General features: G+C 41.3%; 1 protein-coding gene across 3 annotated transcripts in view; it reads left to right on the forward strand.

Annotated features, from left to right (window-relative positions):
• The window catches only part of DISP1 (dispatched RND transporter family member 1), a 108063-nt gene extending 88894 nt beyond the window's left edge, over nt 1-19169 (forward strand). For all 3 annotated transcript variants that reach the window (XM_080408700.1, XM_080408701.1, XM_080408702.1), the window contains exon 8: nt 232-19169. In XM_080408700.1, coding sequence (XP_080264826.1) covers nt 232-3876 — 3645 coding nt within the window. In that variant the 3' untranslated portion in view covers nt 3877-19169. The remainder of the gene's footprint in view (nt 1-231) is intronic.
• The last annotated feature ends 2990 nt before the right edge of the window (nt 19170-22159 follow it).

A 22159-nucleotide genomic window follows, 5' to 3' on the forward strand; every position in this document is an offset into this window, starting at 1 on the left:
GCCAAGTCTATGCCTCTGTGACAAGTCAGTATACTGAGTTACTGCTGGTTTGGTCTGCTGCATGTAAGAGGATACTGATCAAAAACAATGTGTGTGGAAATAAGAATTTCAAATGTTAACACAAAAGGACCGTAAGCTGAACTTTGGAGCTTTTTTTTGCGGGTGAATGTTTCTAATAAATGCAGACTATTGCTTTAAACTGGATTTTTTACCCTGCCTGTCTTTACACAGATCAGATCCCATTCCCAGTTTGGCGATCTCTGCCAGAGAGCCACTGCTGCTTCGTGCTGTCCCAGCTGGACACTGGGCAACTATATTGCTATTCTAAACAACAGGTCATCGTGTCAAAAAATTGTAGAACGGGATGTCTCTCACACCCTAAAGCTGCTTCGCACATGTGCCAAATACTACTACAATGGAACCCTGGGGCCAGACTGCTGGGATATGAATGCCAAAAGGAAGGACCAACTCAAGTGTACAAATGTGCCTCGTAAATGTACCAAGTACAACGCTGTTTACCAGATCCTTCACTATCTAGTGGACAAGGATTTTCTAAGCCCAAAGACAGCTGACTATGTCTTACCAGCTTTAAAATACAGCATGCTTTTCTCTCCAACTGAGAAAGGGGAAAGCATGATGAGTATTTACCTTGATAACTTTGAGAACTGGAACGCTTCTGATGGTGTAACAACCGTCACAGGGATTGAGTTTGGAATAAAGCATAGATTGTTTCAAGATTACCTGTTGATGGATACTGTGTATCCTGCCATAGCCATTGTAATTGTTTTACTAGTCATGTGTGTATACACGAAGTCCATGTTTATCACGCTGATGACTATGTTTGCAATAATTAGTTCCTTGATTATTTCTTACTTTCTCTATCGAGTAGTATTTAATTTTGAGTTCTTTCCATTCATGAATCTCACGGCATTGATTATTCTTGTTGGGATTGGAGCAGATGATGCTTTTGTCTTATGTGACGTTTGGAACTACACAAAATTTGATAAACCTCATGCTGGAACCTCTGAGACAGTAAGCATTACATTGCAGCATGCTGCTCTTTCCATGTTTGTCACGAGTTTTACTACCGCTGCTGCCTTCTATGCTAATTATGTCAGCAATATCACAGCAATCAGGTGTTTTGGTGTTTATGCCGGCACTGCCATTTTGGTGAATTATGTTTTGATGGTTACATGGCTACCTGCTGTAGTTGTATTACATGAACGATATCTTCTTAATATTTTTAGTTGCTTTAAGAAACCTCAGCAGAGGGTATACAACAACAAAAACTGCTGGACAGTGTTGTGCCAAATGTTCCACAAGGTTATTTTTGCAGTCTCAGAAACATCCAGGATATTTTTTGAAAAAGTTTTGCCATGCATTGTTATCAAATTTCGATACATTTGGCTTTTCTGGTTCCTTGCCTTAACCATTGGTGGAGCATATATTGTGTGTGTAAATCCAAAGATGAAATTGCCATCGTTGGAGCTCTCAGAGTTTCAGGTATTTAGGTCTTCTCACCCATTTGAACGATATGATGCAGAATATAAAAAACTTTTTATGTTTGAACGTGTCCACCATGGAGAAGAGCTCCACATGCCAATTACGGTAATCTGGGGTGTCACACCTGAGGATAATGGTGACCCTTTAAACCCTAAAAGTAAAGGAAAGCTGCAGCTAGATAGTAGTTTTAATATCGCTAGCCCAGCTTCACAGGTTTGGATTTTACGTTTCTGTCAGAAGTTAAGAAATCAAACATTTTACTATCAGACTGAAGAACAAGACTTCACAAGCTGCTTCATTGAAACATTTAAGCAGTGGATGGAAAATCAAGACTGCGATGAGCCATCCCTTTACCCCTGCTGCAGCCACTGGAGCTTTCCATACAAACAAGAAGTTTTTGAATTATGTATCAAGAGAGCTATAATGGAGCTAGAAAGAAGCACAGGGTACCATTTAGACAGTAAAACCCCAGGGCCTCGCTTTGACCTAAATGACACCATCAGGGCAGTGGTGTTGGAGTTCCAAAGCACTTACCTCTTCACACTGGCTTATGAGAAAATGCATCAGTTTTACAAAGAGGTGGACTTGTGGATTTCAAGTGAGCTTAGTTCTGCCCCTGAAGGTCTCAGCAATGGTTGGTTTGTGAGTAACCTCGAATTTTATGATCTTCAGGACAGCCTTTCTGATGGTACTCTGATTGCCATGGGTCTTTCAGTTGCTGTTGCATTTAGTGTAATGCTTCTTACGACTTGGAATATAATTATAAGCCTTTATGCAATAGTTTCAATAGCTGGAACTATTTTTGTTACAGTAGGTTCTTTGGTTCTTCTTGGATGGGAGCTAAATGTGTTAGAATCTGTCACTATTTCGGTGGCTGTTGGCTTATCTGTAGACTTTGCTGTTCATTATGGAGTGGCTTATCGCTTAGCCCCTGACCCTGATCGAGAGGGAAAGGTCATTTTTTCTTTAAGTCGTATGGGTTCTGCTATTGCAATGGCTGCATTGACTACATTTGTAGCTGGAGCAATGATGATGCCCTCTACAGTGTTGGCATACACGCAGCTTGGCACTTTTATGATGCTTATCATGTGCATTAGTTGGGCTTTTGCAACATTCTTCTTCCAGTGCATGTGCCGATGCCTTGGACCCCAGGGCACTTGTGGCCAGATCCCGCTACCAAAAAAATTGCGGTGTAATGCCTTCTCTCAGACCTTTTCAGGAGCCCAAGGAGGCAGAGGTCAAAATAAATCCCATCCTGTTAGCAAATATCAGCTGGACTCTAGAAGTCAAAAAGCAGAAGTGGAGCATGAGCACTATGAGCTTGAGCCTCTGGCATCACAAACCGGTCTCTGTAACCCTGCAGAGAAGGTGACGTACGAAGAAACTCATATCTGCTCAGAGCTCTTCAGCAGCCGGCTCCAAAACACATGTATGCCTATGCATTCAGCCTATAACAGCGAAGTGAGTAAAAGCATCAAAAATGTGGCTAGTTCAGCTATGCTACAGACATCTATTGACCAACACACCATATGCCCGATTTTCTCTCAAAACAGGCAGTGTAGCTGTCCCGATGCATATAAGCAAGTGGCAGTGAAGTGGAGTCCACACTCATGTCAACAGTTAAGTGACACCTTCTGTTACCAGTGTTCTCCTTCACCGGGAACGGTACAGATCCAAAGCTCTGTAGCTCCTATAAATGCTTTACAGCAAGCTGCCGAAGGTTATGTGCACCCAGTCCAGCATGTCCTCCACTGCAGTTGCCTTCAAGGAAGGCTCAAAAGAACCATGACGCAGAACTCTCTGCCTAAAAATTTTTTCCTCCAGTCTGTGCAGCAGTTTCAGGCACATCAAAGAATAAATAGGACAGATTCACATGCTCATCAAAACCCAGAGGAAAACGTAAGAACTGTTCCAAAGGCGATGAGCTCCTCACAGTTTCTTTGCCGAAACGCAGGACCTCTAATAGTGCGTTGCTCTGAATGTGAGAACAGTCTATCAAATAACCAAAAGGGATTCTGTCAGCAGGCAGACAAGGGTGGTGAAAAGGGTGGTACAGAAGCGAATGGGGTTGAAAGTAAGAACGCCTCTCTGTCAAAGCAGAAAAAGAAAGCTGAGAGCAAGATAGATCAGCGTTCTTTGCAGAATGACCGGGTTTTAAAGGCTGACCAAAATGATAAAAAACATCTGCTGAATAGGTCAGTGAGAGAGGCTCGCTATGAGGGTTGCCGTGAAAATTCACACTGTTGTAGCAAGGCTATCGCAGTGAAGTGCAATTCTGTTGACTGTCAAATGCCAAACATCGAAGCCAATGTGCCTCCTATGCTAATGCGCCCAGAACTTTCCAATGAAAGTTTGTTAATAAAAACACTATAATAAATCTTTAATTTGGCAATCCTGTGTCTTTCTTTTTCAAGTAAGTTTAAAACACTGAAAAGCCCTGAATAAATACGGGTTATAATTTGCATTTTGGAATGAAAAATGTATTTTATAGAACAGTAACATTTATACCTTTCATAAAGCCATTACATGTAGTAAAACCTGATGTTGTCCAGAATGTTTTTTTGCCATAACTCATGAGCTGGATTATGCTTAACTTGGTTTTTGTCCCAGGGCATTAGAGTTTGAATTCTTCTTAGAAACCATCTCAAGAAATAGAGCGTTACAAAGAAACTCTTTCTTTTCTGAAGCCAGGGCTTGTGAGATTGATAACATTTGGGGTGGACTAAGATTGCCACATTTTCAGAGTACATCATTTACCTTTATTCTGATTGGCAGGCTTACACGCACCTTGAAACAGTGGCAGGGCTATAACTCTGTTCGTTCAGGATTGTCTGAAACACCAGCTCTGCAGGGTGTCCTGTTTGGGGAATTTTTTTAACTATTTATCCTAACAAAATCTAAAGAAAAGCTGTTGGAGATCAACAGCATTTTCACTACCGTTGTTGCATATCTATTTATATAGTGCAGTAAAACTTTTTGAACTTACCCGTTCTGGCAGTTACTGTGTAGACTTTGCCATTAAATACCAGAGAATGCAGGTGGGAATATTAGTAAGTAAATACTGTTTAGTTCTTGGTGATGACAAGGGAAGTATAATTCATGTGTATGAGAAACGTATGTATAAAAAAAATCAGGAGTTAGAAAATTGGGTGTGAAGTGCCTTGCAATACTGAACGTTTCCCCACAAAGTATGGAAATTAGAAGTAAATTTACTGTGCAGAAAGGCATAGTTAATACACATGTTCTAGACTTACGGTCAATAGTATCAGATGAAGTTAGTTAAAGAGGCTCAAATACATAAAATAGTGTGCTCTAAGTTTTCTTACCCAGAGGAGTTCCAAGATGTAGTTAGAAAGACCGAACTAAACCATGTAACCAAAACATCGGATTTCAAACATTGTGTTTGTGTGACTACAGGGTTTAGTCAAATGACAGCTATGGTTTGGTCGTGGGAATGCTTGCTGGTCTCATTCACAGAGGGTGGATTTGAGACCTGGAACTGTGTAGTATGTCGTAATTGCTCTGCACCTTAATGACAGATCTCTCTTCATGTAATCGTTTGGTTATGCTGATTTACTGCACACAGATAACACAAGCTAGATTTTTGTGGACTGATGTGATACCATGTACTTGGTGTGCTATGAATCACTGGAGGAAAAGCCTGGCTTTTTCTGTTCTAATGTTCATGTCAAGGGGACGCAGAAGATTAGTACCATACAACAAACCACTTTACTTTGTCTGGAGTAGTGCTGTTGGTGCTTATATGACTGAATATTAGTGACTGAAATAGAATAAGAGGTTGAAATCTATAGAAAAAGTTAAAATAGTTTTATGTGGTCTACGAAGAGTAGCTTCTTAGATATAATATAAAACTCAGTTCTTTTAAAACTCATAACTCAATTTAGAGCCAGATTCTTTCTAAATGTTTGTAATGAGAGCAATTCAATGATTTTCTGTGCACCATAGAGGCCGGTAATTATAAAGAGCTAGGACTTGCAGTGCCGGCAATCTAAAGAAATTAAAAGGGATAAGAAATAAACTGGGCTGTTGCTGTTGTCTAGCTTTCTTCCTGACCGCTGCACCTGCTTGAGTGCAGTTTCTGTGAGGTCTGTATGTAACCTGCTAAGCAATAAATTGTCCTGAAATAATAAAAAAAAAGTTATGATAGTTTAATTGACCTGCAGTCAGACCTTGCCAAAGCAGTATGTAATGCTTGTGTAGTGCCTGTCACATCAGCTGTCATTCACAGCTGTGCCTTTGAGACATGGGCCTTAGGGGAGGTCCCCAGCTAATGCATCTACAGAACATAGGACATTTTGAGCTGATGAGCTCAAAAGTGAGGTTTTTTTCTAAGCCAGTTTTCCATAACTGCATTCTGTATAACGAGAGCCCTTTTGACTGCTTATATTAATAACTGCTTTTATGACAGTGAGGTAAGCGATAGAGATTAATGTTGTATTTTCGTTATGATTTATACGTTTTTGAAGGCTGATACAATGAAAAAAATGGGGCAGATAAGGAGTTGTGATGTAATGTACTCTTAGAAAAGAATTAAATGAGCTAATGTACTTGGCTAGCGAACGGTATTGCTGTTGTATTTGCCTTTTGTGACTTTGCTGTTACCTCCCTGCTAACTGCTTTATTCTTTCCAAATCATTTAGCTGGACAAGGAGCAGTCATTGAAGCAGATAAGTTTAATACTTATGTATGTAGCACTGTATGTGTGTGTGTGTGCCGCATCTATGTCAATTCATGAATAGACTCTCAAATCCATTCCTGGAGAGCGGAAGAGAATACGTATTGGTTCCAGTGACATTTGAAGGCTGCTGAGGCTATGCGTTATTCTCTTCTCATAAAACTCGTGAGAGAAAAAAAGAAATATCAATAATTAAGTTTTTACAGGTTACTAGGAGCAAGCACGGAGGGGTGGGATCCTGGTCCACTCACTCCAGGAAATCTTAACAAGGACCATTACGTCCTACTGAGGCATCTCTCCAGGACTTGCCAGTGATTGCCAAGTCCTAAGGGAAGCTGATGAGCCTAGAATACTCTAATTTCCATTAAGTGATGTGCTGTCACAGAGGTCCTCCCTGGCATTGGGATCGCGTAGTGAATTTGGATGTGTGCATGCCACACTGGCAAAGTGTGGTGCTTCGCTTGTAGGCTGCCCACCTGGGGTCAGGGCCTTGCCACTGGCACTGGCTCACGCTTCCTCCATGAAGTGACATGGTCCTGGCTTTAGAAGATGCAGAGTTTTATTTCTATGGATAATCAGTGCTGGGGTATTCACCAAACTGGGCAAGATATTTGGTAATTGTTCTGGTAGTGATGACAAGTGTAGCTTGGGACATGACAGACGTGCCTTCTGCCTTTTCAAAGTCTAGGAAAGACTTTACTGTAACTTGTAGATGCAGTGAATCTTTGAAGTGACGTCTCTGATTATCCAGGGGAGGAAAGAGAGGCTTTACGTAGATCTGGTGGTGGCTCTGAAGATGCTAGTAAACTTTCCTCAGGAATAAAGAATACAAACCAGAATCTTCCTGGGAGTGGGACTTGCATCTGAGACCAACTCTCTCAAATTCACCACACCTGGCAGAAAGAAATTATATTTACCATACTAGATACCCTATTTGTCTGTGGTTTTTCACATTACGATCACATTTATAGTGTGGGTATTACAGTGATTGGTTTAACAAAAAATCACATAGTAATTTACAATAAGTTTTTTAAAATATGACACCAGGCTCAATTTATAATCACTGTGAATGCAGCTACCTCATACAAGGTATTGGTAGATGGGTAGGTAGCTGGTATAGTAATGTAAGGTTTTTTTTAAGTTAGTATTTCATTGTTTGTGTTTTTTAAAAGAATTAAAATCCCATCTTTTTACAATCACCTGCAATCAATTAATTTCATCTCTTTTAACTAATGTGAGAGAATTACTTTAAAATGCTTTGAATTAGGAACACCTCTAATTTTGCCAGATGGAGTTCTGGCAGTTAGTCCAAGAAAGCTCTAAAAATACAGGTTGACAAATGACAAAAATTTTAGCACTGTAAGAAACGTCAAATGTGATCAAAATTGAATGTATTTTATTTATATAGAAAATGTTTTACTACTTAATGTAGGTAGCAGATGGGTGATTCAGGCCAAAATCACACTGACTTCATTGAATTGGACCTTAAATTTTTTCCATGTGCTGGCAAGCTATTATTAAATTTTACTTCTGCCAATAGTATCTGCAGTGCCTATATACATCTAGCATCTGATTTATGATGGTGAGTTGGGACACCATCCTACAAAGTACTGTGTATTCCCACGGTGTGAAACAACACTTGCCTTTGCAAAAACAGCTCAGTCTGTATAGGTAGGAGAGGCTGGAAGAAAGGCAATAGCTTCTCCGCGTTCATAACAGATCTCCGCAGATTCCTGAATTTGGATCCCATGTCACTATCGCAGAACTACCCTCACTTTAATGTTGTTACTCTTTGAATATTTATTCTGTATGTGTTATCAGTCTGGCATCAGTCGTTCTGCCTCTGTATATCTCACCGGTTCACTCAGTTTATCAAAATAAAGTCTCTGAGGTCTGGAGAGCCTGTAAAATAGATCGTGCACAGCTTAGGCTGCAGTGTTTAGGTACTACTGCGCTACAACTTCTGGATACTAAGCAGTCTTACACATCAAGGACTCTTGACTTTGCTGTTTCCTTTTACTTGGCAGCTTGTATTCTGAGTGTTTTTTCCTAAGGTCTCCACTTCAGAAAGTTGCATAGACCATAGACCCAGGTGCTTCCTGGAGACAAGTAATTTTCAGTTGATTCCTAAAATGTATTAAAGTTCCTATGTCCGTCTTGGGTTTGGATTCCATTTTTTAGGTTTTGATAAATGTTCCTTTACCTGCAAGTGGATAGACATATTCCAGAGGAGCAGCTGGTTGTTGCTTTTATTTAAATTCTGTTAGTTAATAACGTATGTTGAGTCTAGTTCCCAAACCATTAATTAAAACTGGTGCTGATTTGTCTTCTTAAAAGCAGCAGGGTAACACTTGCTGTGGGCTGGCCACAATGATGGTAGTTGTTAGAAGCTGAACTCTTCCAGCAATAAATCCTCTTAGCAGATGGATGGCTTTGTTGTGAGGCCTAAAGAAACTTTCTTAAGCCCTTATAGACTTAATCAAAATTGTCTGTGAATTTATCTTAATAGCCATTCTAGCACATTTCTCCGTGACTTGGCTATAAATAATGACTGACTTTTTAGTAATGCTGCCTATATTACAGTGTCCTGATCCTTTAAAACCAGTACAACTAAAATATACTTAATAATATCAGACCCTTAAAAATTTGACTTAAGCCATGTCTTCTGCATACAATGTTTTTTTATATTATTCAATAATAGGAAATATCATAGTTTAAATTTTAAGATGGATGATGTACTGCAATTATTACTGAATTTACGTATATTTGAAGTCTTTCAGGACAAATGAAGGATACATGAGGACAGCTGGGCTGGGGATGGCTGACAAGGTGGCATCTCAGATTGTTTGCCCTCACCCAACCCTAGTAGCAGGTCACCTGAAATCACCTTGCTGTAACGGCAGTGTTCTGGAGCTGGCAGAGGAGCATCAGGTACCTGCAGCGTGGGGGGAGCAGAGGGGCAACAACTGCGTCAGCTGCCTCTTGTCCCCTTCCCTCACCAGCGGAGTTCTTCATTTTGTAATTCAAAAAACCTTCTGTGTGTTGTGTGCTGGGACAATAATTCAACTCTAACTTTAATAGTATAAATCAAAAGTAAATTAATTGGAGTTACTGGAGCTGTGTTGCTCTAAGAAAGAGAGGTATTGCAACTACTGAGTTCTTGGCTTTCATAAAAATTCCTAGTAAGCATTAGTGTTTGGCCCCAAATCCATTTTCAGAGAGAGGTGTTCACGTGTAAAAGCAGAACTCATGGATTTACCACGTCCTTACAGTTGTGGTAAAAATGAACAGAAATAGGCAACTGAAGGCACCTGAACTCAGTACTGAAAAGACTGACAGCACAGAAAGGTGGGTTTAGCTGTGCTTTGAGTGGAGAGTTCTGTTGGAGGCATCCTGCAGTACGAGATCAGAGATACTCTCTGCTTTTTCTAACAACAATAGTCTGTTTAAATATATACTTTTAAATCTATGTTTTTAGATTTTGCTTTACATATTTATTTTATAGTATATGATAGTCTTGTCCCAAATATTTTCCAAGTGATCTGACATGGCATGGCTGAACATCAGACCTTTTTCCTAGCGTATACCCTTTTCATTCTGGCAGAGCTTGAACTTGTGGCTGTCACAGCAGTAAAGCTCCCCAAGACCCTTATTCGCTTTTTCTTCTATTCTGTGTCCTTAGGGTTCTGTCTCATCTGACCCTAAAATTTTGGGCTTTTCTTAGATACCCTAACAGCTTGATTTCTTTCCTGACGTAGTACTGAAACTGTGAAGTGCCAAATGTAGCTCATTTTGACATTAATATACACTAAAGATAACCAGTTTTCCCTGTATTTCATGTATTCATAAAACTGCATGTACCAGGCCTTCCTCTCCTTTTGTTAATTGCCATTTTTCTTGGGTTTTTGAAATACAGATTGTGTAGTTGTGTAGCATAATCTCTTTGATCCTTTAACAGAGAGGCTTTATTTACATTTGAGGAGTATAGTATGTCAGCTTTTTGATACTCCACAGCTGTATTGCAATACTAAACGGGGCAGAAATAGAGAGTACTGTATTACACTGATACTAGTTTGAATACTTGTACCAGTAGGTATTTGTGTGATTTGAAGGTGTTTTATTTGGCATAGCACTGAAAGAGTATAATCTTCATAAAGACAGGCATTGTGAATTTTGTAACATAAGTGACAGATAATGACTTCCTCTCACCTTCATTTGTGTAGCATTATCTTCACATAAAGAAACGTAAAAGAAGTAATTCAGGAAGCATTAAGCAAAACAACATAAAATTGAAAAATGCTGGGATTACTGTGGCTTGCCAGGAGATAAGCTCTGCTACTTTCTCAGTTCTATAAGGACTTGTTAAATGACCTAGCTTAATATGTCCCAGGTGAACAACATGCTGTTGTTGAATGAGAATTCAAGAAGCTGTCCTGTGATATCTCTAGATGGTATCACTTTCCAGAGAAGTTTGCATGTGAAACAGCACTGGGGAAAGATACCTTACCAAAATAAGGTGTCATAATGAAAGCGATCATATACTCAATCTGGCATTTTCATCATTTGCAGCTGAGAAGCAATGTGAACGTGGAATAATATATTTTAACTGCAAGGTACTCGAGCCCATACACAAGAATTTGAGACATAGTGCACTGGATAACTTAGATATCTAACCTTCAATTAGCCTAGTTAAGACAGAGTGTGGAGGAGAGAGAGAGACATACTCCAAATCTTTTTTTGCATTGAAATACTCTTGTACACGATACAGAGGGAGTAAATGTCTTGAAAATGTGTTTAAACCACAATATTTGAGACTACATTAATTTTTATGACCTCAGAGTAATAAGCATGCGATAAAGTTGCAAGCTGTAGCATCTAAAACATTGGTGTTTAATTAGGGAATTGTAAGCTTCTGTGCATTTAAAATCAGTGGTATTTGAAAAGGACATATTCCGTGAATGTGCAATAATTTATGGAATCGTGGGATCTTTTAGGTGAAACAGGCTTTTAAGTCGTTGAGGCCAACCATTAACCCGGCACTGCCAAGCCCCCACTAAACCATGTCCCCAAGTGCCACATCTTTGAAACACTTCCAGGGATGGTGACTCCACCACCTCCCTGGGCAGCCTGTTCCAATGCTTGATCACCTTTTTGGTGAAGCAATTTTTCCTAACATCTAACCTACACCTCCCCTGTTTCCTCTTGCCCTGTCACTTGTTACCTGGGAGAAGAGACTGACCCCCGCCTCGCTACAGCCTCTCGTGTCAGGTAGCTGTGGAGAGCCATCGGCCCCCCCGAGCCCCCTCCTCTCCAGGCTGAGCACCCCCAGCTCCCCCCGCCGCTCCCCACAGGACTGTGCCCCAGCCCCTGCCCCAGCCCCTGCCCGGCTCTGGCCACGCTCCAGCCCCTCAGCGTCCCTCTGGCCGTGAGGGGCCCAGCACCGAGCCCAGCATTCGAGGGGTGGCCGCACCGGTGCCGGGCGTGGGGGCACGACCGCTGCCCCGGGCCTGCTGGCCACGCTGGCTCTGACACTAGCCACCCACGCGCTGCTGGCCTTCGCAGCCCCCCGGGAAAGCTGGGGGCTCCCACCCAGCCGGCCGCCAGCCAGCCCCTCCGGCCCTTTCCCACCGGGCAGCTCCCAGCCGCTCCTGCCCAGGGATGCCGTTTCCAAGATCCTTTTTCCTCCCTCCTTGTAGAGGAACATCACACTGGACAACCTCCATCTGCGGGGCCCTCCCCGGTGAGCCAGGGCTGCTGGCACATGATGGAGAGCGGCTCGGCGAGCAACTCCGCCAGCTCCCTCGGTGCCCTCGGGTGGATCCCGTCTAGCCCCACAGAATTGTACATGTCCAAGTGGAGCAGCAGGTCTTGTTGGTGCTTTTTCAAGATGACCGGTAACTGAATACATCCAAATAGGTTTTAGTGCTATAACTTTGATACACTGTACTTGGCATCTATTATACAGGTTCACAGGTACGTCAGTGCAGTGAATTTGGCCACTCCAGATTTGGGATGGAGACTGAGCTGTCTCCTGAGTGAACAGCTCAAAACTGAGACCATCGGTAAAAGCACAACGTGAGTACACCAGTTTGGCTTTTGCTGCGTACTGGTTTGTTACGGGTAATGGAGGAGGGAGGGTGAATTCTGTACTTCAGTTTGTCCCCTGAATACAGAAACTGGTAACTCTGACCTGCATAGATGTTTCAAAATTCAAAAGTCAAATGAAGTCCATGGGATGCTGCGTACATGTAGCTGAAATTGTATGTGCTTGAATTCTTTGGCATTCCAAATACATACTTGGGTTTTTATAGCTAAGAAGTTACTGATATTCAAACTGGCTGTTTAATTTTTCACTTTGCTCTGGTTAAGTGTAAAAAGTGGTCTGGTCTGTTTCTTGTTTGGTGCTTTCAAAGAAACACTATGCTTTTATGTTTAAATTCATATTTATTTTAAATATATAAAATCTAGAATAATATGCCCCAGTCTTAAACTCCTAATATTATAAACTGGTGTTTAATGTTATCGTTACTTCAGTGTTTTTATAAATGGTCCAGCACAGTAGGGATATATAAACCCTATTTTCATTTACCAGTTTTAGTACTTCATGATTCTGTTTCATAATGCCTTTAAAATAACGAATCTGAAATGCTAGGCCTGGATGCATAGGTGACTCTAAGTACCTACAGCTAGCTTTAAAACTGCTTGAAAAAACTGGAGGAAAAAAAAAAAGATAAAACTCGACCTATAATAGTGAAAGAGAAGCCCAGTATAGTTCATTGCTCGCCAGTCTGCATGCACATGCCTCACATCTAGCTTGCCTTTTCCACAGCTCTCCTTTCAAGACTACCTCCACCTTCTTTCCAGCTCAGCTCTGGTTTCCTTGCAGTGTCTGAATGTGCATCCTAAAAGATGAGAAGTTATCATACTGCAAGGGGCCAGGCCAGTTTGGAGGGGCTGCAATTATGCCATTGTCTGCCTGCTTTTTAAGTGTATGTTCCCAGGCAGAGAGTTTGAATAAGACCCACTATTATATCTCGCCTAGCTCTCTAACCACAAGGGAGTGATTGAACGCAAGTGGCAGAGCAGGTGTAGTAGCCTGTGCAGCAGCGGGGCACTGGGCCGTGCAATCCTTGAGGATTAGTCTCCAGTCCTAAGAACTCTCAGCAATTTATCATTCTGATATTAAGTCTAAATTTACCTTTTGTCCGTTGTCATTGTGCTACTCTGCAAGTCATTCCCTCTCCTTTGGGCAACCGAGAGCAGCTCCCTCCTAGTGCTTGTGTTCCTCAAATCCCTGCAGTCGCTGCTGCACGCAAAGAAGCCCTGCTGAGAAAAGAGCCCCTGCTGCTTGCATACAGCCTTGTTGGAGCCTTGTCGGTGAAGGAGAGCTGGCACGATTCATTTATTGAAGTGGCCTTGCCCCAGAGATAGCTATTGTTTGTATTGTAACCTACTCTGCCACCTGGGGACTGGGAATGGGGCAGGGGCGGCATGAGCTTCTGAGGTGGACTGTAAATCTAAGGGCTGTGGATTTAAACCTGTTTTGTCTTCTGACTATGCAAGAGCTCAGAAATCATCCTGACATCTAACATTTGCTGTCTCACTCCTGGTTTTTTGTGCACTTTAGCCTGAAAAGCCTGATTGACATGAAACCCTGCTGGAGTCTTCAGCTTTCACACTTGCTCTGGTTTCACGCTGTTGCATTTTAAGATTAGGAGAGCAAAGATTCATGTCAGATGTTGTTGCTCCTAGTGTCGTCCCCCTTTCCTCCACCCAAGTCCATGCTGTCTGGAAATGGATCCACCCTTCCTTAGGAAACCCAGACAGTGAGGAAGCCACAGCCCCTTCATGTTTTTGCATTTAGGTGTGCCTGACTGAATGTAAATTTCCTCAAAGCTATTGCAGCTCCTAGGTGGGTTTGTTTTTACTTCAGAGGCTCTGAAGTTGTATCTCAGTGTATCAAACTGGACACAAGTCTAGTCTGTAGTCTCTCCCACAGTGGAAGGGGAAATGGGGAAGACAAACTGGAACTGTGTCAAAAAGACTCAGTCTCTTTCATCCCTTCTCTGTAGGACAGCGGCTGATCTGTAATTGATGATCTGAACAGAGAATTTGGCTCCCAGCTACAAAATGTTGCAATATGCTGAATTAGTTCAGTAAAGTGAGATCTGAGAGCTCCAGCCTGCCTGGGTATGGATGCAGCAGACAATAGGTGTGCCAGTACCTAGAGCTGACTGCTGCCACTAAGGAATAGTGAGCGTCCTGGGCTGTGGTGTCCTGCCTGAAATCCCTCTGCCCTCACTGCAGAAAGCCTCCAAATTAAATGTGGGACAGGAAGCTACTAACTGCCTAACGGCAATCTGAGATGTACTCCCACTGTCTTCTTCAGACATCCAACCTAGGTGCAACCATTCAGAAGCACCTATGTCTCTTCCCAGTGACTGTCCAGAGAGCTTGAGATCCTACTTTAGCAGCAGTGAATTGTATCTAACTTGGAACATCACCTGCTGAAGGTTTCCAGTGGTTGCAATGTCATTTTGGCTAATAATGCAGTATAGTCTCTTTCTCTCCTGTTCACTACCGTAAAGCAAATTGAAACCTGAAACTGGAGTAACACAGGAAAGTTGGGCAAGCACAGGAACAGATGAAATATTTCTCTCCTCTTTGAGGTAACAAGCTTGGCAAAGGGGCTACTTCACTTTTGTTAATCTTTTTGTTTGACCAGGCAAGGAAAGGGATTGACAGCCTTACCTGAGATACTTGCCCTGCTCCCCTGAGCCACCAAAGGAGTTGAGCTGGAACAGCACAAGCTCTGGCCTGGCTTATTTATCCTGCCTTCAGTACTTGAGCTACCACATCTATCGCTGTGCTGTGCTGTGGTCTGCAATAGGAAATTAAGCCATAAACCAATGTTGACTTCTGTTGGAAGTCATCCCATACCATAGCCTTTAATAGTTGCCTTTTAGGGACAGAGCACCCCCTTTTCTGGATGACTGGTTACCTAGTTCATGATAGGGTAGAATCGATGGTTACGGTAGTCCCGGGGCCCAGTGCTCTGAGCCCAGCTGTTGTCTCTTGTCTTCCCTGTACTGATGCTTTAAATCTTGTTTAAATCATCTTCTTGCTGTCAGCTGTGTGCTGGCTTGGGAAAGCTTAATTCAGTTGACTAATCTATTGTTCCCATTTGTTTGTCTGTGTGGATTCTAACAGGAGAAGGCATGGGTTTTAGCCTGTGACAGCAGACAGCACTTTTTGGTCTGCAAGATGCTTATTAACAAAAAATTTAAGTCTTGTGTGCTTTTTGTAAACTAAAATACTGGATTTCCAGTTCAGAGTCTTCCAGTATGTAAACACAGAGGCTAGGAAATACAGGTGATCTACCCTTGTTCTTACAGATCAGCAGTTTTCTTGCACATGTCTGTACTTACATGTAGGAGCCATTATTTGATTTAGGTTTTGAACAAACCTTCTCTGACCCTGGAATTTACAGTCATCCTTTCCTGTAAGAAGAAATTAAATGAGTAATTTCCAGTGAGAAACAGTTTTTCTGGTAAAGTTCTAACATTGTATACGTATATGTAAGTGTGTGTATAAAAATATGAAATAAATAAGCAGGCATAACCCCAGATTTCTTTAAAGGTTAGATCTGGTCATGAAAATTTGAGGCTGTTAAAAGAAAAACCCACCTTCTTCTTACAGTGTTTATGCCAGCTGAAGCTTTGAGACACATCAGCATACTTTACTTGAGGAAGCTCAGGTTTACATTAGTCTCTTAAACTGTAATCTTTGACTTCCAGCTTTCTAAGAAAGTTCGGCCTTTCTTCCCTTACACAGCATCTGGCCACATTATGCCAATTCATTCACCACCTCCAGACTGCGTTACTGTGATCTGTTTTATCTAAGGCTGGGTTTGAGCATGATGCAGAGATTTCAGTGGGGACAGCATACGATTGCCTGCCTGCCTTCTCTATGCTTGAGGCCACAGTGGGCATCTAAAGCCTGTAGTCTGCTGCTTCCCATTTAGTTTCAATACCTATTTAAGGCACTGATCTAGTTTTCAAATCAATAAATGGATCAAGCTTCAGCCACATTAGAAGCTGGATTTTAATCTATGTATGACTGTGGCTGCTGCATTCTTGTAGGACCACACCAGGCATACAGCCCAGACTTACCTATTCTTTTGATGATTGACAAGGGAAAATCTGTCAAAAGTTATTATTTGAATCTAGAACCAGAATTCTCCGTGGATACATTTCAGAGCTTCCTTAGAAAGCCTTTTTATACTTGGGTATTTCAATTGTGAATCTCCTAAATCTTCTCCCACCTGCCCTTTCTCTACTACAGTGTTTACCCCAGTGAACGTTAACCTTCAGGAAGGAAGACTGCCAGGCATTACAGGGTATCTGCGTCATTTCTGCAGTATTATGGATAGGGCAACAGTGAAAAGAGTGCCAAAATAAGGCAGATCATCTCATTGTCAAGCATTTTTAGTTCTGTATTGCTTCTGCAGCCTTTTGTGGATGTTCCAGGGTTTACAGGTAAATATAAGGTCAACCCTGGAAGGCAAGGATATTACCAGAGAGGAATAGATTCAAAAATTAGCAAGAGCCAGGTAATTAATATACATAATAGCTACTCCAGAATTTGCACAGCTCCAGGAGAAGGCACCATGTAATAAATTACATATCCACTGTGATTGTATGATTATTCTTATTAAAAATTATGTATGAAATAAAAACCCCAAGCCTAATTTTCAGACGATGGGTTAAAGCTACAGTGCTGGCAGCTTTTACTGCCTGGTAAATAAAGCAGGGACAGAACTAGCTGCTCAGAGGTGTATTTCGTATTGACTGAAGAGGGAATAAAAGGGGCATGTGTAGAGACAGACTAGCTGAGTGGTCGCTGTGCCTCTGGGAGTGTGTACTACTGTCTTGTTGAGTAGTGGACTTTGATGTGTTAGAGTTGAGTTGGGAAGAACTACCAGACTTAAGGCAGGCAGTTTGACCATGCAGGACCAGTGACTGGGAAAACTAGGATTAAACAGTGTGTGCAGAACTGTAATATGGGTCCTTGGTGGATATGCAGACAATATGCTGTGAAGTAACTGTAGTACCTTAACAGATGCTCATTAATGTGTTGGCATGAATTGCAGCAAACAGCCATATGTGGCTCATTTGCCAGCATTTCAAGAGGAGAGCCAAAATTCCTTTATTATCTTGGTCCAGATTGCTACCCTGTCTATTTTTTATAGCACTACAGGAATTTTTGAGGCGAGTTGTCTGGTCAAGCGTTTTCTCTCCCATGCTTCCAGTTGTGGCTGTTTCAAAGAAGGTTTAAATGCTCATTGTGTTCCCATCGTAATTACATTGAATTGTTGTGTGGATGAGGGTGGGGAGGCTATTTTTTCTTTACCTCAGCTGGTGATCAGTTTATACCCTCCAAGCATGACAATTGATAGCTTTTTGAATGTTCTCCATTAGCTAGTGTAATATTAGATACTATTCTTATTCGTACAAGTGTCTAATCCAGCTTTTGTTCTCTGAGCTGGCTCTGCCAGAGGATATCCGAGCTGAAGAGAGATGGAGAACAAGGAAGACAGTGTACTGATGCGGTGTGACTGATGTTACTGGGAACACATAACAGTAATTGCAGGTTTTTCCTGCCCTCGTTTCCTCTTCCTGTTGGTACTGAAGTCAATAAGGATTTGAAATAATTCTTCAATACTGTGTTTGTATAATAATTATTGATATTATAAACAATGAAGGCTTTAAACATGGAACATAGTGACATGCCATCAGGAAATTTTAAGTGTTGTTGCTGGTGGGCTGGCGGGATCAGACAAAATACAGTGCGAACAGTATTTGTTTGAGTGAGGCGGGAAGTCAAAACCTTCCCCAGGCCTTTATAGTTCAAGAATTTGTTCTAAATTTTGCCAGGAGAGCAACTTGTCTAAGAAAGCAGTTTCTGGAGTAAATCAAAGTCCTTGTTGCCCTTAGGGCCTCACTGAGATGTTCTTCTCAGATATCAGCTGCATGAGAGATGAAAATAAGTGTGTCTTTCTGACTGACTGCTATTCTACTTTGCCTTTCCAGCAGCCTGGAGAGATTTAACAGAATCACAGGCCTGGAATGAGTGTGGAGTTGTCAGCAATCTCAGTGTTTGGGAGGCCTGAGGTTTAAGTGGAAACCTTAGAACATGGCTGGACTAGAAAACTCTTAAGGAACAAAGAAATACAAGAAATTTAGCCATTTAAAGAAATAAACCCTGTTTATCAGCCTTGGAAATTACTGTCTTTAGCTGTGTCTGGCCGTGGATTGGCAGTAGCAAGTGCTAGTTTTATTCTGCTTGCCGTTCAGCATAGGACACTAGGCAGGAATAAGGAACAGTGAGCCCTGTACTCCTGTAAATGTTGTCTTGAAAAAGAGAAGCTGGAAAGAGAGAATAAGAAATAAACAACCATGTTACATTCTTTGTTTTCAATCTGATGCTGAGTGGTACCTGAATCCAGAGATTCAGACCTCCAGGATTATTGATTGTTTAAACTCTTATTACTATGGTTTTATTTGAGAGCAGTCTGGAAAATTCTGAAATGTCAGAAATGCTTTGTAAGACTCAGTGTAATTCTAGGGCTTGTGAAGTAATGATGGTGGGAAAATGTTCTTTAAAAATGTTTTAATTTTGAAAGCATACAGCATGAACACCTTATTAATTCAAAATATTTCACTAGCATTTGTACAGATGATGTCCAGGTTTCTTTGTGGCTGCTTGACATGTTCTCTTTTTCTCTAAATCTTACTATTTAGCCACTGAAAAAGTGAAAGAAGAAGAAAAGCGATAAAGGAAATCAACCAATAAAAAAATACAAGAAAACTGAAGCTTCTTTAATGCAGGTTTCATTTTTTAGGAAGATGATTCTGAGAATAAGCTTTTTGCTGGAAATTAATATTTTAAATGTTTCCTGAAATGGAGGGGGGGGAAAAAAAAAAGCTTCAATCTGATAAGGATAGCTTGTTCTGTTTAAGAACTTTGATCTCTTTCCTGCCCCTGGCCTTTGTGCAGCTCTGTCTCCCCTTTGTATAAATCACAGGCTGGTCTTTTCACTCCAATTTTGGAAGAATTTCAGGTATGCCTGTGTCAAATTGCCCACATAACCTTCACTGCTCTAAGGCACACACTAACATTAAGTTGTTTCTGTGTAACAGTGTCCAAGGTATCTGCTTTATCTCTGTCACCTTAAGGTAAAGTCACCTTCTACATGGACTTTTTCAGGTAACTTGATTAAAATCAGTATCTGCCCAGACTTCCAGCTCTGCCATGTGTGCCTAATGGCATGGCAACGTGAGTCCCTGCAAACAGAGACCACAGATGAAATCTGGCCCCAATGAAGTCTGAATTCCTGCTATTTTTAGCACCGTAGGATTTGAAGAAATATGTCTGTCTTTCTCCCGTATTGCTGAACTTTCTATGTGGAGTTGTCTGGATCTCCAGAATCCTTCACCTTCTTTGTTTTCTCTTACAAAAAGTTACATCTTCTTTCAAGTGTTGGCATCCCCACAGCCTTAATCAGTGCTTAAAAACATCAGAGATCACTCTGTGGTTTCAGTATTTGGGCAGGTTTGATTCTCATCAAGATGTTCATACAGTGTTGTGCCAATTTCCCTTGCTGTCTGCCTTTAATTTCTATTTGCAATTTCCTTCTCTTCTAATCTCAAATTAATCTATCCCAGTAATACTCTAGTTATGCTTCTTTGCTTATTTCCATGTTTCACACAAAAATCTGTTTATTATATTTTACTTTGGAAAGGTACTTGGAAATTAGGAGTATTATAAGAATAGCTGTGCAATGCAATGAATTTTTTAATCTAAACCAAACCTCCCTCCCTTTGAAACAAAAGCTTTTACAAGTGGCAAAGAAGCAGATCATCAGAACTTTAAAGTGAAACTGCTATCACAGAAGATTGCTTGTATTCCCCACTGAGGTGTTCAGTGTGTCCACCCAGTCCTGGCGCAAAAACTGCGATCAATGACTAAGTTGAACAAAAATGAAACTATTTGATTATTTTTTCAAAAGATTTTGGATGGTCCAAGTGGTTATTAAAGCAAGAAACATAAGGATTGTGATTCTGGCCCAGACCCTGGCTTTTCCAGTGACTTGTAGTACTTAGTTTCTCTGTGCTGTCAAGTCTGAGCAGTGAAGAGGATAATGCTGATAATTCAGAGAACCGAGAAAAGTTTACAAATTACTCTGAAACTGTAGCACTAATTGTCAGTGGTTCATCCAGACATTCCTAATCTGCTCCTGAAAGGGACTACTTAGTTACCGAAGCCAACCTACCAAGGATCCCAACTGAAGAAATTTCATCATCTCCTAATGCAGATGGGATGATACGGCCATGAATGAAAGGAGAGGAAACGTGCAGAGATGTGAGCAGAACTTCGTCTTGTCATTGCACAGTTCTGGTTCCAGAGCCATCAGGACTAAGCTTGGGTCTTGACTGCATCTTTGGATTTGTGTTCTGTTGGAGTACAGATTCAAACCAATAGCATGAGTTTTGGAGTGGTTTTTGGTTTGGTTTTTTTTTCCCCTGCATGAATCCTTTAATTATTGCCCACAATTGCGTAGTTGATTCTCTTTTGTATCTTGCACCTTGCAGCTCATCAGGATCTCTATACAGTGTTGTCATGCTTGGAGATACATGTTAGCTTAGATTCATCCCGTATGTCAGACATTGTTTGGAAATGAGGTAGAAACCAATGGGCTGGAGTGTGACTTCTTCCACATGATACTAATGCTATATAAAAAGAAATTATAGATGCTGAAAAACTTGCATGACTTAACTGATCTCCCAAGGTACTGGCACTTAACCATCCCGTGAATCCACTTTGTCCTAGGTCAGTTGTATATGTGCTTAGCTTTTGGAAATAGCTTTGGTTTGTAGCATGTGCAAATGGAGTGCAAGTCACAGAAGCCACTCATGCATAATCCAAAGCCAATTACAGTACTCAAAACTCAAAGAATCTTGCCTTTAAAGTGTCCTTGATCGATTACCAAGTTCTTCCTGTTCCCATAATAGCTTCTCTGATTCTTTGAAAAATGAAATCACTTTATGAAATTACATTAGTGTGCATTGAGAGAGTACCAGTTATCTGATCTGACATTTTATATATTGATTGAAATGCTGAGAGACAAGGAAGTCACGATTTATAACAGTGCAGTGAAAAACTGAGAAACAGATGAAGTAAGGTCACAAAACATGAACGGTAGATGGGAGCTAAGCACGCTCAGCTGCTGTGAAGCACAAGCCTTTAACAGGGCTGCTCTGTGATGTATGGGAAGATGTGCAGGGTTCTTATTCCCCAAACTGACTTCGGTTTGCTTAGCTGCTTTAGTTCTCTATGTAGTCTTACCAACCTATATGGAACAAAAAGTACTGATAGTAAGAATATATATTAATACCTAATCCAGAACTTCATATTTATAGGTCTCAAAAATACTTCAGAAAGGTAAAGGAACAGAGATGTCCCAAGGTAATTATCTAGCAGACTGGTGGGGGAGCCAGGATAGCCCCCAGCCTCGTGAAGCCCATCCAGAAGTCTGTCCTTTTGACTGAATTGCCTCTAATCGTGAGAGCACGGAAGGGTGATGTCAGGATGGTTTTGTCATCCACAGTTTGACATAGCAGGGCAAGTTAGATTTAACTTGAACTGGTTTGTGTGGCATGTTTGGCTTTGTCAGCCTGCCAGCCTTGGCCACTGGGGAAGAGCACAGAGTATCTTTTAGGGGAGGGTTTTCTAAAAACAAGATTTTTGCTTTAATTGCTATTTACATGTTCCACCCTTTGCCCTTTTTCAGCTGCAGGGCAGCTGAAAATCTTGTTCTATTTTAAAAGCTAGGGCAGGAACTTGAGGCTAGAGACTGCAGCCAAATCAAACAGGAATCTCACCAACCTAATAGAGGGT

Source organism: Falco punctatus (genome assembly GCF_963210335.1).
Source record: "Falco punctatus genome assembly, chromosome: 12".
In the NCBI taxonomy this organism is placed as follows: Eukaryota; Metazoa; Chordata; class Aves; order Falconiformes; family Falconidae; genus Falco; species Falco punctatus.